Genomic DNA, 16,288 nt, shown 5'->3' with positions numbered 1-16,288 from the left:
AGGAGGAAGAAAGACTAGTCCAAGGTTAAGGTTGTAACTGGTAAAGGAGCAGAAGTCATCATATTAGACTGGATACGACGGTGTTTGGTCATTTTTGTGAATCGGACAATGTTCATGTTTTGGCTATGTTCAGATATGATAATAGAGTGATCTTACTCTTTTCTTGATCCATCACTGACACAGGGTAATTTTGTCTGATGTTGATGTTCTGTGAAAATGTTTACATTCAGCAGGAGAACACCAATTCCTGGTCCGGGCTAGCGCCAGATATCAGAGGCTGCTTGTCTTTTCCACGCTCTGAACATGCCGCACTCAGACTGGCCTTGAGTTTTCTCTGCCTTCTGTCTCTAATTCTGTTCAGTTCCCCCTATCTTCAGGAATTCCTCCCTTAGCACTTCAGCTCAGTTTTCTGACACCCTTTGTCCCGCATATTGTTTGGTTACTTGTGTTTACGCTTCATCTCCTCAGATAAGATCACAGCAGACATCTCTCTCAGCGCTCGCAAAGTTACTGCCAAATCGCAGGCAACTGGAATATAGTTACAAAAAAAGAAAAGGGAGAGGTTGATCTTCCTGTTCCATAACTAGAGCACACGTGGTGAGACTGCTTCACTGAATTCAGCAAAACCGTTCTGCATACGGGCCCCAAGAATCCTGACAAGAATTCAAGCCTGAATGAATCACTGTTAGTAAGAAACGACGTTGGTGTGGTCCTCCAGAAGCGTGGCGTCAGACTACAGTTCCCACAATCCTTCAGCGCCTACAAGCTGCCGCTATGTTCTGAACTACAATTCCCACAATCCTCGGAGGCAGCTGCTTTGTCGCGTTTTCCGAGAGCTCTGTCCCATTTCCCATCTTCCCTTTCGGTTCTTGCACACCCGGGAACAAGGTCGTGAGAAAAGGAGGGTTTGGGCTGGTGCCGCCATTTCTTCTGCCTTTGGTCTCTGCGCCTGTCGCAGAGCTTCCGACCGCGCTATGTTGGGACACAGCATCCGGAGGTTCACAACTTCTGTGGTCCGTAGGAGCCACTATGAGGAGGGCCCAGGGAAGGTTAGTGTGTCCAGGGCCCGGCTTTGGAGGGGAAGGGCCACTTGGTGCGGCTCGCTCAGCTCCGAGGCCGCGGCGGGCCGTGGAGAGGGAGGTGGTAAGCGGCGAGTGTGAGCAGGGACGCCGCCGAGCACTCCCCCGCCGCCGGGGAACGGGGGCAGCTCAGGCCCCGGGCTGCGCGCCGTCCCCGCGGAAAGGTTGACTAGGTAGAACCGGAGGCCTTGCCTCGCCCTCGCTCTTCCTTCCGCCGCCCTCCAGGCTCAGGAAGGCCCTGGAGAGCATGGCTGCAGGTATTGCGGCTTCACGCCGAGCTAGAGGTCACCCGACTCGGAGTGAAGGTCAGGGGAAACTAATGAGGATATGAGGGCCTGTGGTTGTGGGTCCAGTCTTACCTAACCGGTTGACTAAACTAGAAGTATTAACCCTCCTTGGTTGAGGTTGGGTTTAGCCTCAAGTATAAATGCCGTCAATAGGGTGGTCCGCAGTAACACCCTCGGAGGTCACGCGAGGCCTGGTTATAGGCACAGGGTCGGGCTGCTTGGTTCTGCACAAGTGCAACTCTGGTGCAGTTAACGTTGCCGCGCGCCTGTAGTAGGCGGCTAGTTTCTAACGAATAGTGAACTAGAACATGCTTTCTGTTTCTAAAATAACTGCTTTGGAGAGTCCATTTTTTCGATTTTCTAAATTTCTAAAATTTCTATTTTACACCTGAGTCCTTAAGACCTCTGCTTGGTGCTCAGTAAAACTAGATATGTTTTACCTTCTAATTTTATGTCTGATGAAGGTCATAGGATTTGAAAGGTAATAGTGTTTAAAAAGGTGCTATGATGTGTGGCATATATAACCTAATTATGTAAAAGAATTATTTAGCATTCTTTGTGTACTTATTTTTGATCTGTAAAATCAGATGACTTGAAGTTCTGTTTTTGTGGCTCGTTCTGTTTTTTTCCTAACAGAATGTGCCATTTTCAGTGGAAAACAAGTGGCGGTTACTAGCTGTGATGACTCTGTACTTTGGATCTGGATTTGCTGCACCTTTCTTTATAGTAAGACACCAACTGCTTAAGAAATAAGGATGTTTTAGTTAATCCATGAAACAGGTAATTAATGGATTTCTAATCTTCCCAAAGCTATGCTTTCCCTTTCTTCCTCCCTTCTTGCCCCTGCACCGCCGCCCCCTCCCCCCCAACATAAATACATTTTTGTGTGTTGGGCTAATTCCTAAAGTTAAGTGTAGATTTGATGTTGGTGGAGATAGGTTGATAGACCTATAAACAAATGTTTCTTTGCCTGAAAGCCAGTGTTGATTGAGTACTACTGTTTGTCAGGCACTCTTTACATTACTAATCTCACGTGGTTCCCTCACAAGCCTGTGAAGTGGATGATATTAAACCTGGTCTGAGACACAAAGACGTTAAGTTGCCCAATGTCCCATAGCTAGTGATGGTGGACCAGGATTTTTACCCAGTCTTGTTCCAGAGCTCACACTCTTAACCAGGTAAAGTTCTAGTAGACTGATTAATGTTAGTCTATCTTTAGGGCGATACATGTTAGCATGTGCCCACAGGAGTCTTGTATCCTGGGAGCTGAGCTGATTCCCTGCCTGAGTAGAAAAGACTTATTTAGCTCAATGATAATCAGAATTTTTCTCAAAGCAACACTGTAGAAAGCTGTGGGTTGATCGGAATAAATTCCGAAGTATACTTTGGAAAAGAAAGACTTTGTTATGGTTTAGAAGGGAAATGATTTTTCCAAGCCGTTAATCCGGAAAGATTCTGGTGCATGTGATGAAGCAAATCAGTATGACTAAGTCATGATACTGTAAACGCTTTCTGATGTACCAGTCATAAATTGATGGACAGACAGTACCTTAATGAAACTACGTGATTTCTGTTAAGTGAATGGGATGTTTTTAATACCATTAATTTTTTGTGTTTTTATTCACAGATATGAAGAGAAGCATTTTAAGAGGTGCAGTCTCTGTGAAAAATGAATCAAACTCTTGAACTCAGCATACTAAATATGTTTGTAAATAAACTTACTGCATGAATCCTCAATGCCTCTCCTCTGAAATATGGAATGTGATCATTGAGCATGTGCTTTCTTTTTTGTCAGGGTAATATTCCAGTGTTAGTTTCTTGATCAAATTATGTATGCAGTTTAGCTTGTTTCTTGGTTTTATATTCTGAGATTTTGTTTAGTTTTTCATTCGTAAATCAGGACCTAGTTGGTAATGTGTTACAAAAGAGAAATGCAAATGTGATTTTGGTTGTCCTGTAATCGTTTTTTCTTTTAAGGGAGGAAAAAAGTATACTTTTAGTCTTCCCCTTTACTTTGAAGGAGTAAAATCGTTTTTCTCCATGAATGATAATTAGTTAATCATGAGGAAAACCAATAGTATATACAGATTGAAGTTGAAGAGCTTCATTTATTTTCCTCTAGACCTGTAAGCTAAATCTGAAATTTTTGCTTTGATAAATTTGCTAATGACTACTATGTCTTGTTTAGACTGAATAAAAGTAGAATATTCGAAATGAAATGTAATAGCATGTAGGGTGGAATGTAGGAAATATTCCCAATTTATTGTGGAGCTTTGACTAGTAGAAATAGGTTAAGAGATTGGCTCTAATTAGTAATTGTATCAGTGAGTGAAATCTACATTATGAGTAGTGAAATGCCTCTTGCCACTTAAAATAGAATGACTTAGTTTCTAGGGTTTTGTATTAGGGCAGGGAAAAACTGAGTAGCTACTGAATATTTTAATCCCAGTTTGGTCATTTTTGGAATACAGTTAGTGTTAGAAGAATATTGGAAAACAGGTGGTAAACTGGTGGTCTGTTTGGCCCCAGACTTTTGGTGAGAGAGGGTGCTGTACTGTTTTTAAATCAATATCTAAGAACCAGAATATTCACATAAAAGTCTGTATTTCTGGATTCTTGAAAAATTGTTCTGGGTGGTTCGACATCCCTCCCTGGAACCAAACAGCTGCCTAGGTCAGTCCTCACCATAACATTAAGTTTCCTTATGCCCCTAGTGTTAAACTACTAGTTTGCTGAGACCTTAAGTTTTTTTAATTTTTCTCTGTGCAGTAGAGCCTATCTTTAGACTCTTCAGTAACCACCTGACAACTACTTCAATACGAATGCAATTTAATCTATATGTCTTCGTCCAGCTATTCCCTATATTCGGGTGTCATTGTCGAATCAGATTCATCCTTTGTTTAGAGAGTTTTTCTATGGAACATTAAGGCTTCCTTTTGGGAACAGTAGAAGCAAGACTAAGAGTTTAGGGTTCATAAAATGATTTTGAGTTCTTGGTTCAAATCTCTGCCATTAAATTACAAATTTAACTGTCTCAGTTTTCTTGGAGGAGATGGGGATAGAGCTTCCTTTGTATTGCCTTGGGATTCAATGAGCTATATAAAAACATTTTAATTTCTGGCAATTCCTAGATGAGTAATAATTTCTGATTTACAATACGTCAAGAATAACTTGGTATTGGACAGCAGAGTCTAGGTAGAAAATATTTGATTTATTAAATTTGTCTTCTTGAGCTAAAGTATTTGAGGGTTATACAAGAATGAGACAACACCTCCCTTTCCTGTTTTGGGGGAAGAGCATGGATTGTCCCATCCCCATAAAAAGCTTCAATAGGCTGGCTCTTAGAATGTAAGTTTATTGAGTGGTGGAGGCCAGACAAGTTTAGTTTCTGTATTGGGGTTCTCCAGAGAAACAATCAGCAGGATGTGTTTGCGGAGATTTATTTTAAGGAATTGGCTCATGGGATTGTGGAGGTTTGACAGGTCCAAAATCTGATGGGGTAGTGCTGAAGGCGGCAGAACCAAGAAGAGTTGCGGTTCCAGTCCGGACTTGTCTGCTGACAGAATTTCCTCTTCCAGGGAAGGTTGGTCTTTTTCTATTAGGGCCTTCAACTAGTTTGATGGGGCCCACCCCCATGAAGAATAATGAGCTTTACTGAAACTCCATTGGTTTAAATGTTAATCTCCTCCAAAAAACACCTTCACAGAAATATCTACAGTAATGTTTCACCAACTGTTTGGACACCCTGGCCCAGGGAAATTGACACATAAAATTAACCATCACAACTTCAGAAGTACGTGATCCCAGTGTAATATTTTCAGGTGTTGCCTTGAGTTTTTAAAAAGCACGGAATACTAATTTAGTAATTATAGTGGTTTTTTTTCTTTCTTCTCCCTACACTAGTTATTTAAAAGTCAAGCCAACACTTAAAACCACAAGGTTCCCATAAAAATCCACATTGTCTTGGGAAAAAGTTATACTGGATGGAGCCATACGTGCCAATGTGAAACTAAGCTGGCCAAGACGAGTGTACCTTATGCAGATGCTTCTCTGACCCTGGAATAGCTGAAGAGGGGTTTTGGCAGGGGCCCAGAACCCAGGATTCATTTTCAAGAGAAGCCACTATTGCTTCCATAATTGAGCTTTGGCCACCCTGAAGGGAAAAAAGAAAATGTCCCATGTTTTGCTACAGAGGCAGTAGAAAATGAGTGGGAATATGGGCTCAAGACTTGAATTCAGAGCCAGGCTTGACCACTTAATCAGCTTCAACAAGGTACTGTCTCTGCCTCAGTTTCTTTGTATTGGTACCTAAGGGTAGTTGTGAAGATTGAAAATTGAAAAATAAGTGAGATGCAGGAACTAAAATGGGCATTGTGTAAATTGTTCAAATTAATCCCAGGGCCATTCTGCAGTTACAGATAGTGTTTTCAATTTAGCAACAGTTCTTACCAAAGGTCCAGCGAGTACTTCAACCTTACCATATCCAAAAATGCCTGGAGTCAGGGTACTAAAATGCAAGTCTGATCATATAATCTGTCACCTTCAGTAAAATTCCAGCTCCTTAGCATGGCATTCAGTCAGTTCTCTACAGTTTCACCCTCGCCCTGGCCACTCGGCTCCGGCTTTATGTGCCACCTCCAAGTCTTAAGTCAGGTGGCTCCTTTTCTGTACAGCTTTCCCCTCCCCATTCCCCTCCATTTTCCAAACCCGCTACACATAAGTCTCCCGACACCTGTAAACAGCTTTGTAATTACCTCAGCATGGACTGTAATTCCTGATTGCCTTACCCAGCTCCCAGAGGTGCTTGTGATATTTCTGAGACCAAGGAGGCTTTTGATTTATTCATATATCCTGCATGTATAATTTAGTGAGTGGTCAGTGAGCATTTATTGAATGGATTATTGCATTGAAGCAAAGAAGGATAAAATTACCTAAAAAGAGCAAACCCCAGGCCTAGTGTATGTACCAAAATGGTGTATGTTTCCATATTTCTGAATAAAAATGAATTTTTCCCAGATCTCTTGCTGAGTTGGATTCTTCAACCAAATGTGTATTGAAATAATCCAGTTGCAGACTCAATGAGATTAGGAGTTTGTGCCAAAACGTAACAGCCATGTCACTGACCGCACTGTTTAGTCTACCTGATAGTCTTTGTGGACAAACTTCCATGATTGGGATTTATATTCCAGCATTCGCTGTTGATCTGGTTTCAGGCTGGCATTTTGAGAGGGACTGGTTTAAGATCTGGGAATGTGTTGTTTTACATAAAAGATAGACCTCAATGAATTTAAGGGCCTTCTATCTTACTCAGACTATTGCTCCTAAGTTATTTGCTGCTTCGTCATAAAATGGCTGCTACAGTTCCAGGCATCCCATACAGACTTGACAATACCCAGCCAGAAAAACGCCCCCTCCCACTTTTCCCAGATCTGACGAAAGGCAGGTATCCCGATATTGAATACTTACTTAAGATTTTAATAGAGTTCTATATCCTTTAGAATAAGTTTTGTGTGTTTTCTTTGTTGGATTCCAAAACTTAGTGCCATTCTTGGTAAATATTAGGCTTTTCAACAGATAAATTTAGATAAACGAAGGTAGGATGAATACTAATTTGGTTTAGTAGCATTTCCAAGTATATGAAGAGCCATTCTAGGAAATTTTCTCCTGATGCCTAGTAACAGGAGATCTTCAGTTAAATATATATTGATACATTTATCAGACTTACCTCTTAACCCCAATGTCCTCAAATTAATATCAACAAAACTCCCCATATATTGTGTTCTGAGAGCTTTGCTTAATGCAATTCTATTGTATCTATAAACTACATAGTGTGAAATCTCTATTCATGCTCAAATTCTCATGCTAACTACCAAAATCAGTCACACTTTGCCCAGATGGTATATAAGTTGAACCATATGAAATTACCAATATTTCACATTTTTGACCTAGAAGATAGCAATTCTGCTGGTTCAGTGCTCGTGATTTCCACTTTCAGCTACTGGACCACTCATGGAGTTCCTTTCCTCCATATATATACCTGTTTGGAAGGCTATGGATATTCCCACACCAGCAATTAAGTGGATTGTGTACACTCAGTGTAACAGAACTGAAACTGTTTAACCTGAGTATTATTATTTTATTACCAGTTAAAAATAATAACAAAATAATCTGAAATTCTCTAATTTTTTAGAGAATTTTTCCTAACAGTCTGAGCTTTTGGGGACACTGCTGTCAATTACAGTACCAAAAATACTTGGTGATACACACAGTAGGATGAGTTTACAGCAAGAGTCTGGCTTGCAGTGTTTGCCATTATGAGATTTAATATGCATTGTCTAAAAATTGTCTGGATTTTAGAAAGGGAATTCTAAATATTTGCAAGTTATAGAAAAAAAGGGAACTTTCTGCTATAGACCAAATGTTTGTTCCCCCCCCCCCCCGCATTCATATGTTGAAATCTAATCCCCAATATGATGGTATTTGTAGGTGGGGCCTGTGGGAGTGATTAGATGATGATATTGGAGCCCTCGTGAATAGGATTAGTGCCCTTATAAAAGAGACCTCTAAGAACTCCCTCACTCCCCGGCCCCTTGCCATTTGAGGACACAGTGAGAAGACAGCCATTTATAAACCAAGAAGTGGGCCCTCACCAGACGCTGAATCTGCCAAGACCTTTATCTTGGACCTCCCAGCCTCCAAAACTGTGAGAAATAAATTTCTGTTGTTTAGAAGCCACCTAGTCTATGGAATTCTGTTATAGCAGCCCGAAGGAACTAAGACGCCTAAATCTAAATTTCCTCACATGTCCGCCAAAAAACCTTACTGATCAGTAGGGAAAGCAAATTGTCTGATAACTATGTCTTTAATGGAACTAAGTGCAATATTGTGATTTATAAGAAACATATTTCTTATATATATTTGATCTTCATCCACCGTTCTTGGCTCACAGCTCCCCAAACCCTTGGAATTTCCTGAGTGATAGCTAAGAGCAATGGGAGCATCTTTTGTTAGATTTGGTCTCCTCATCTTCAGTTCTGAAAATGCTTCAGTCATAAAGGTGAAATGGGTGTCTTGTTATTCATAACAAGCCCCTTTCCACCACAGCTAGGTCTGTGTTAATGAAGGTGTTTTGGAAAGCACTAAGGATGGGGACTGGTTGCCAGGGGAACCAACCTTGAGCAGAGTTTGGACTTTGAGTCTCACCCCGATTTCCAGGGAGGGGAGTGGGGCTAGAGGTTGAATCACTCACCAATGTCCAATGATTTAATCAATCATGCCTATGTAATGAAGCCTCCATAAAACACCAAGTATCAAGTAGCATGTAGAGAAAAGATAAAAAGGAATTGACAAAGATTAAAAGAAGTATCTTTAAAGGCTGCTGCTGCATATTTACATTTTTGTGTAGTATCCAGTAACTAACCCTGTCTCTGGTAAACAGTAAACACTCAGTGTTTGTGGAAGAGAGTTAAATTGAAGAGCATTCCAAGTATACAGAAGAGTATGAACAAAATTGAAAATATGAGAATAAGTAAGCAATACTTGAGGAATTATGAAGAGGCCCTTAGCTTAATTGAGTACTCTGAGATGAGACTAGGTAGATATGTGTGGCAAAGAGGAAAGGTTGTGGTGGGGAGGGGTGGTTGATGTGACAAATTAAGGTCTAGGATTGATCGTGGCTACAGCCCTTCACAATTCTGAGGATGTGGTGATGAGCAATATTAATTTGCGACTACCTGCCTCATGGCCTATAAGAAGAGAAACTGGGAAAGAATAACCAGGAAGAAGTAATCTGAGAGTGGAAATAGGAGTGTTCAGTCAGGGTGAAAAAATGGAAGGGTAGAATATTCAGTATAAGAGATATTTGAAAATGAAATGCGAGAAGATAGTGCTTCCCATTGCCCCTAATGGTCTTGTTTCCATAATGGGTTTCTTATATCTGTGCACTTTATTAGATTCTTTCGCAATTCTGTTATATTGTGTACATGTGCAAAATGCAAAAACTGGATCTTTCCATTGTGACTTGAAAAAGAAATGAGAACAGAAAATTCCTCAAGAAGACAGCCAATGTGAATAGTATTTTGGCTTCTCTATCTCTACAGTTAATTTAATTCTGGTCTTAAAATCTTAAGGCCTCTACATTCTAAGACCTATGGTAGTCTTTTGATGTCTTGAATACTTAACACTTTCCCTGGCATTATAAAATAACTTTATAGTGCAGTTAATCAAGTGACAGTAAGAGGCAGTACTCTACAGAGAGCTCATTTTAATATTTAATAAGATGAATGTTGAACTCAAGTCAAAGGCAGCCCTATCTGCATATGTACAGAGGATGTCAGTACTCAATCAAAGCAGAACTCTACATGCCTGCCCAAGGAGTTGTTTGACAAAGACATATATTCACTTTGCTCAGGGTCTAAGTCCTATGTTTTATAGGGTGCTGTGGTGGTCTCTGTGAGAAACACTAAGAGAAGGAAGGTGATATTTCCCATCTTTTAGGAGTGCAGAAACCCGGGATAAAGACAGATGATTACACACATAAATTGAATACAAACTAGGATAGGGTAATGCTGGAAAAGAGGCTCAAAAAGGGCTATGAGAGTATGGGGGAGCAGGGAACCTAGGGTATCTGAGGCAATTTTGTGGAGTTTGGGTCTTGAGGGATGGACAGAATTTGAGGTCATAGATATGTAGAGAAGAAAGGGGTCATACAGATATAGAGCATGTATTTACGTATATATTATAGATATAACACACATGTGAATTGCACAGATATGTTTATTTCCAGCAAATTCCTTAAGCATTCCTCTTTAATGCTCAAGGTAAACATTTCATTTATTTTACAGGTGGTTTAAAGCAATGCAGAGAAATGATATTACTTAGGTATAAAAATTAAATCTGAAAATCTGGAACACTAAGCCACTAAGCTCTGGTTGTTATGACAACCTTTTTTGTTTAGTTTGTAAGTAATGATGATAGTCTTGAAAATATCACATTGTTAAAAGGAGTCTTCATTAAGACAAAACTGTGAACCTCAGTACCCTGGAGTCAAATCAGTCATCAGCTTGCAAATGTGAAAAACTTCCCAAGCAACAAACTAAAATAGCATGTTCGGAGGAATTAAAAAGGCTAGATTCAGCTGTTAAAATGTAACCTATGAGAAATAAAAATGATTGTTAAAAAAGAATAGCAGCAAGCGTTGGCTGATTTAGAAACAATTGTCGGCCACATTTGTTAAAGTTTTCATTTAATGTCTGTGAAATGTATATACACATATATATATATTTGTCACAGAAATATATATGTATTCACGTCAATCTCTGAATTACCCTCAAGGATAATTTAGGCAGATACTTCAGCCTTTTAACCTTTTAATCTTTGTGTATACATGCACACACACATTTGTATATCACAGTCATTTCAAGAGAGTGAATAAGAGAATTAATGGATTTTTTATATGAGTACATTGAGAGTCTGCTGGAGGAGGGAGACTATGGCCTGAAACTTAATGAAAGATTGTAATTACCCTTAGGATATGGTAGAGACAAACTATTCCATTTCAGGCTACGTTTCATGAGGAATCTGCACTGAGAAAAAGACTGCATGGGTCCAGAGACGAGATATCAGGTTTAAACATTCAATTTTGTCATTTTATTTGTGTGGGGTAACCAAAATCATAGAAGAATGGGTTATAAGTGAGAATGACAGTATATTGATATAGACACAATAATCTGCACATACCTTCTCAGGAGGAAACTTCACTGGAGAGATTAAATTAATATAAAAAGTGTTCTTTGCTTGTCATAGTCAGAAAAAATAAAATTTAGAAACATGGAACAATTTTGATACTAAACTATAAAGTGCAGTGTACCTGGTTTTAATATTCAAAACCAACTAATGTTTACTGAGAAATAAGTGCTGAATTTTGGGACCCTCACACATTATCTAATGTATGCTTCACCACAGTGCAAGGAAGCAGTAGTATTTCTTTTTTCCCCTACATGTCATATGTAGTTAACTAAGCAGTTAATGTGTTAATGAGACGGAAACATTATTGAAATCTCAGGATATTTTGTCGCCTCTTAGTGCTGTTGCTGATCCTGCTTCACTCGCTTGATCTTAAAATTGCCTATTGTTCCTGATTGTGTGTGTGTGTTTAGTACTTCCAAAGAGGCTTAATCTCTTCAGGAGGTTCTATTAGCAGTGGGTTCTGCAAAGGATTAGCTAAAATGCTTCCAATAAAGCTATCAACGTGTTGGTGGCCCAGGGCCCTAGGTCTCAAAGCAAGCAAGCATATTAATGAAGCTAAAAATATAGCTCATTCTAATCTTTCAAAAACTTTTGTTACATCGTGTCTTTTTATGTCCATTTCTTGAGGAGAGAATATGGGGAGGACTGATATATGGGAAAGGACTCCCATGTATCATATGGGAGGGAATGATGACGTGAGATGATATGAGGAGGACTGATGGCATTTCTCAATAGGAAAGTTGAGAGGTATCTAGGCAAGAATATAGGAGCACTATTAAACTATTGAATTTAATCCACTACGGCATAAGTACCTATTCATTCATTCATTTAACAAGTATTTATTGAGTACCTACTAGGTTTACTGCACTGTTCCAGGAGCTTGATACACATCAGTGAACAAAACAGCAAACCCCCGCCTTTGTTAAGTTTACATCCTAAAGGGGGAAAGAGAGAATACACAATAAGCATAATAAGCAAATTATATAGTACCCTAGAAGTTGGAGTGCTATGGGAAAAATAGGAATGGGAAGGAGGGATAATGGATGGGGTAGGGAGGGGTAAGCTGTACTTTTAAATAGAGTGGTCAATGTAGGCCTCACTGAGAAGTTACTATTTAGCAAAAACTTGAGACATCTCAGGGCAGAGTATTCCTAAGGTAGGAGTTTTGCCTGTTGTGTTTAAGGATAGCAGAAAGATCAGAGTGGTTGGAGCACAGCAGTGAGAGAGCCTAGTTAGAGAGAGGGCATGGGGCGGGAAAGGGGGAGTCAGGGAGAGCACCCCCTGTAACAACCTTGGCTTTTACTCTGGATGAGGAGGGAAGTCACTGGAAGGTTTGGAGGAGAGGAGTGACACAATCTGACTTACATTTTCAAAGGTTCACTATGGCTGCAGCATTGAGAACAGACAGAAGGGAGCAAGGGTGGAAGCAGGAGGCAAGGGAGAAGCATATGGCAGCATTCAGATGAGGGAACATGGGGACGTGGAGCAACATGGACATATTTTGAAAGCAGAGCCAACAGGATTTCTTGAAAGAATTTCCTAGCAAATTAGCTGTTAAGGAATGAGAGACAGGAGATGCTTTTTACGTATTAAGAGACTGTGACTAAGAGAGTACCCAAGTGTGCCCAAGGACATGTACCTATTAAATGACATATGGATATTTAAATTCAGGTCTATCTCATGCCACAGAAGCTCTTAATCACTACATTGGGTGAGGAAAGAGGTGCAGGGGTGCTGTAGAATCGCTCATTCCCTCCTCTCCAAAAGAAGTGTTTCTTTTGTAAATAATTTCTTTTTCGTGCATCTACACCCTCCAACTCTCACTCATTTCTCTATGTTTTTGTCTTCTAAATTATTTGTTTGCCTTCTATTCAGTTTTCGACATATCACTTAGCATTTGGATCCTTATCAAAGCTAGGATAAATACTCTTATTTTGAGCCAAACCTATCCTGATAACATAATTATGAGAAAAAAATAAGTTAAGCCTTTGAGAGAGGCTCTGTCAAAAGACTTATAAGGAAAAAAGCTTCTTACTTACTTTCAATTTTTAATATGGAAATTAGTATGTGCTTATCATCCACAAGCATATTGTTTATATGTCAATTAAATTCGCAATGCCTACAAATACTATAATTATACACTATTAAGAGCTGGAAAATTATAACTAGGCATGCTTCAGATATTCATTCCCAGATGTCAAACTAAATTACAGGTGGGGAAAAAACAAACATCATGTGAAATGCCATAATGATATGCACAATTGATATAACAAATACAAGTCACTATTTATCTACCTCAATTTTTTGAGGATATGGACTTTATGAGAGAGGAATGTTATTTTTGTTATTTTCATTGGCAAATCTAATCTCAAAGCAGAATGTTAGGGCTTTAAAGATAGACCCCTGTGGCTCTGTGTTGACGAGCTAAATTCAAAAAGAAAAGGCTAAAGCCATGGATAAAGTTCATGTTATTTTATGTTGTGTTCTGCTATGCTTTCTGTTTGCAGAAGGAAGAATCTTTGACACATAATACGTCAAAGATTTACATTCATAAAACCCTGGTTCCTCAAGAGAATCTCAGATTCCCTTGAAACCTGGGTTGGAATTTACATTTAGAAAGATTTTACAGCTTATATTTAAATCTCCATTTAATGATATTTCTCTATCATGTTGCTGCCATTCTCCAGCCGTGGTGAATATGATATGTTATTACTCAATAAAGTAATAACATAACCTCAGTTTAAGGGCTTTACTTTAGCCTTTAAAGGGAAAAATTTGAAGTTTCTCTTGGTCCTATAGATACCAAGTCCAATCTACAGTCAGTTCAAATGACAGCTCCTGGAAGTCATCACTAGAGAAAAATATGGTGAAGGTGACAGCAGAAGCCAAGCCTGGGGAGATGTTTGTCCCCTGAGGCACATTCTGCTGGGCCAGGTCCGTGTAGTTCAGTTACTTTAAATTATCGCTCTAAGATAGTGTCAGACTTCAAGGAGTCAAGAGTTCCTAGTCTCTTCTAGACATGATAGCTTTTTCAGAATTTATTCTGAGGAAGTTCTTTTTCCTCACTCCAGACTTCTTACTACTGTTTTGAGCCTCCCTCACATTTGAGCAATTCAGACATTTGTTAGAAATAATCAGAGATTTATAGACACCTTTGGATAACAAGGCCTCCAAAGTCATCGCGGTGCCTTTAGACGAGCACAGTACCAAATCCTCGGCCTGACACTGCAGTTCTGAAAAACACACACACAGGCTACCTTTTCAGGCTCATCTTTTCCATTTCCATTTGAGTATGCTCTTCTTTAGCCAAATTAGTCTGACTCAACCCTTTTATTATTCAAGGGAGGCTAGACCATAAGTGTGGGGAAATAAAATTTCTCTGAATTTCTCATTGCTCCTGTCCAGAACTATCACAGAGATTCTGCCCTCTTGTGGCACCATCAGTGCAATTAAATTCTAGGGCTTGCTGTGCCAGAGGAAGAGAGTGCAAGGGAAGCGAGAGGAAGACTTCTAAGCTTCTACCAGAAGAATTATGTCACGTCTGCTCAAACATCATTGGCCAGGACTAGTTACACGGCCCTGCTTAAGGAGGCTGGGAAATGTTGTGGCGGGTGTGAAAATTTAATGCATGGTAAATATTGTCACTATATCTTGGCTTCTGTTCTGATTGTTCCACAGCTTCATGGCAAAGAGGAAAATAGAGTATTAATGTAAGCAAAGGATAATCCAAGAGCTTTAATTCTCCCCTTGATGCCACTCTCTAGCCTCTCTACCATCAACACTTTAACATATGACAAACTTTTCTTTCCTGTCAAGCCCTGCTCACACATTTGGAATACTGACAGTTGCCAAGGGTGTTTCTGAAGGACTGTCATTGAATCCTAATGCTAGAAAAACATTAGGGATCATGAATTTCAAGGATGGTTTAAAAGTTGTGTCCCTATCATATTTCTCTATCATGTTGCTGCCATTCTCCAGCCGTGGGGAATATGATTTTGCCTTCTCTCTGTCAGGGCTATAAGGGTTGACTGTAAAGTGACTCCAATGGGCTATAATTTATGGCTGTTTTTGCAAAAATAGTTTTTTGACAGAGGAGAAACACAATGGGAGTCTGATTGTAGGCATAATACATAATCACAGGTGATATGATTTGTAATCATTTAACTTTTTTCTCATTAGAAAGTAAAAGTGACACCATAAAATGCATTCTTTCTACAGTGACAAAGTTCAAAATTGTCATCTGAGATGACTAAGATAGACAAAAGAAAGGAAAGCTGTATTTGTTGTATGCTTTTTGTGCAGTCAATTCGCATTACAGTAGTTATGTTCTGTAATGTTGCACAATAACTGAGTTAGTGACTATCGAATCTTCACCCCTGCGAAAGATATAGGATTAGTTTCCTGGGAGCCCCTGTTTACAACTTTTTGTCAACCGATCAATACATAACTTTGTTTTACGTGTGTTTGTGTTTAAAGATACCCTATTTAGTATACATTGTTGATTCACTGACATTGAACTCACAGCCAACAGCTCTATAACTCTTGCCTAAACAAAGCTAACGTAACACATGTATTTTCTCCTGTAGGGTACAGCACAGCCTTCCTGTGCTCAGGAACACTAGACAGCGCTTCAGCATTAAGCTTCAGGGCTATGTGAAACAAAATAAACAATAAAAAATACAAGAATGCAAAAAACATGGCATGAAATAGACCCCCCAAAAGGACGCTTGTTTACAATAGGTGATTTGAAACAAGAAGGCAGAGCGTCACCTTGTTCCTCAGCAAGTAACGTGCATATCCTGCAATTCAAAATTTTTGCCACTTTGTACGTGTCCACGAATGACTGTGAAAATACTGTGAGTTGATTTGGGGTTTACAAGTAAATGTTTGCAAGTAGGCAAATTTTAAAGTACAGAACCCATGAATAAGAGATTTGACTATATTTGCAAAGAGGCTGAACATGAAACAAGCACTACATTGCTTGATAGAGACGGCATGTTTGCTCTTTCACTGGAGTTGTTCAAGTAGACACTGGATAACCTTGGTGAGACGTTTTGTGGAGTGAATCAAAACCTGGGAGAAATTTGGTGACTAGATGATTTATTTATTTTTTTCTTGAGGAAGATCAGCCCTGAACTAACATCTGCTGCCAATCCTCCTCTCTTTTTTTGCTGA

The 16,288-nt window shown here is 39.5% G+C and overlaps 1 protein-coding gene and 1 non-coding gene across 2 annotated transcripts; both read left to right on the top strand.

Moving 5' to 3' along the window:
* The first annotated feature begins 850 nt into the window (after positions 1–850).
* On the top strand, positions 851–3,103 carry COX7C (cytochrome c oxidase subunit 7C). The gene is made up of 3 exons (XM_003362849.5): positions 851–1,049; positions 2,003–2,146; positions 2,994–3,103. The coding sequence occupies exons 1-2, from the start codon at positions 975–977 to the stop codon at positions 2,117–2,119; spliced, it is 192 nt and encodes a 63-aa protein (XP_003362897.1). The 5' UTR covers positions 851–974; the 3' UTR covers positions 2,120–2,146; positions 2,994–3,103.
* LOC111767989 (small nucleolar RNA Z39) lies at positions 2,825–2,886 on the top strand. The gene has a single exon (XR_002799951.1). It is a non-coding gene; the product is annotated as a small nucleolar RNA Z39 (small nucleolar RNA).
* Positions 3,104–16,288: the final 13,185 nt, after the last annotated feature.

Source organism: Equus caballus, chromosome 14 (genome assembly GCF_041296265.1).
Source record: "Equus caballus isolate H_3958 breed thoroughbred chromosome 14, TB-T2T, whole genome shotgun sequence".
Taxonomy (NCBI): Eukaryota; Metazoa; Chordata; class Mammalia; order Perissodactyla; family Equidae; genus Equus; species Equus caballus.
This window is presented reverse-complemented; position numbering and strand designations above follow the sequence as displayed.

What these genes read in the sequence shown, in the direction of transcription:
- COX7C (XM_003362849.5), top strand. Translation starts at nt 975, where the DNA reads ATGTTGGGACACAGCATCCGGAGGTTCACAACTTCTGTGGTCCGTAGG. An exon ending in ATGAGGAGGGCCCAGGGAAG is followed by an intron (nt 1,050 to 2,002) that starts GTTAGTGTGTCC and finishes TTTTCCTAACAG; the next exon opens with AATGTGCCATTTTCAGTGGA.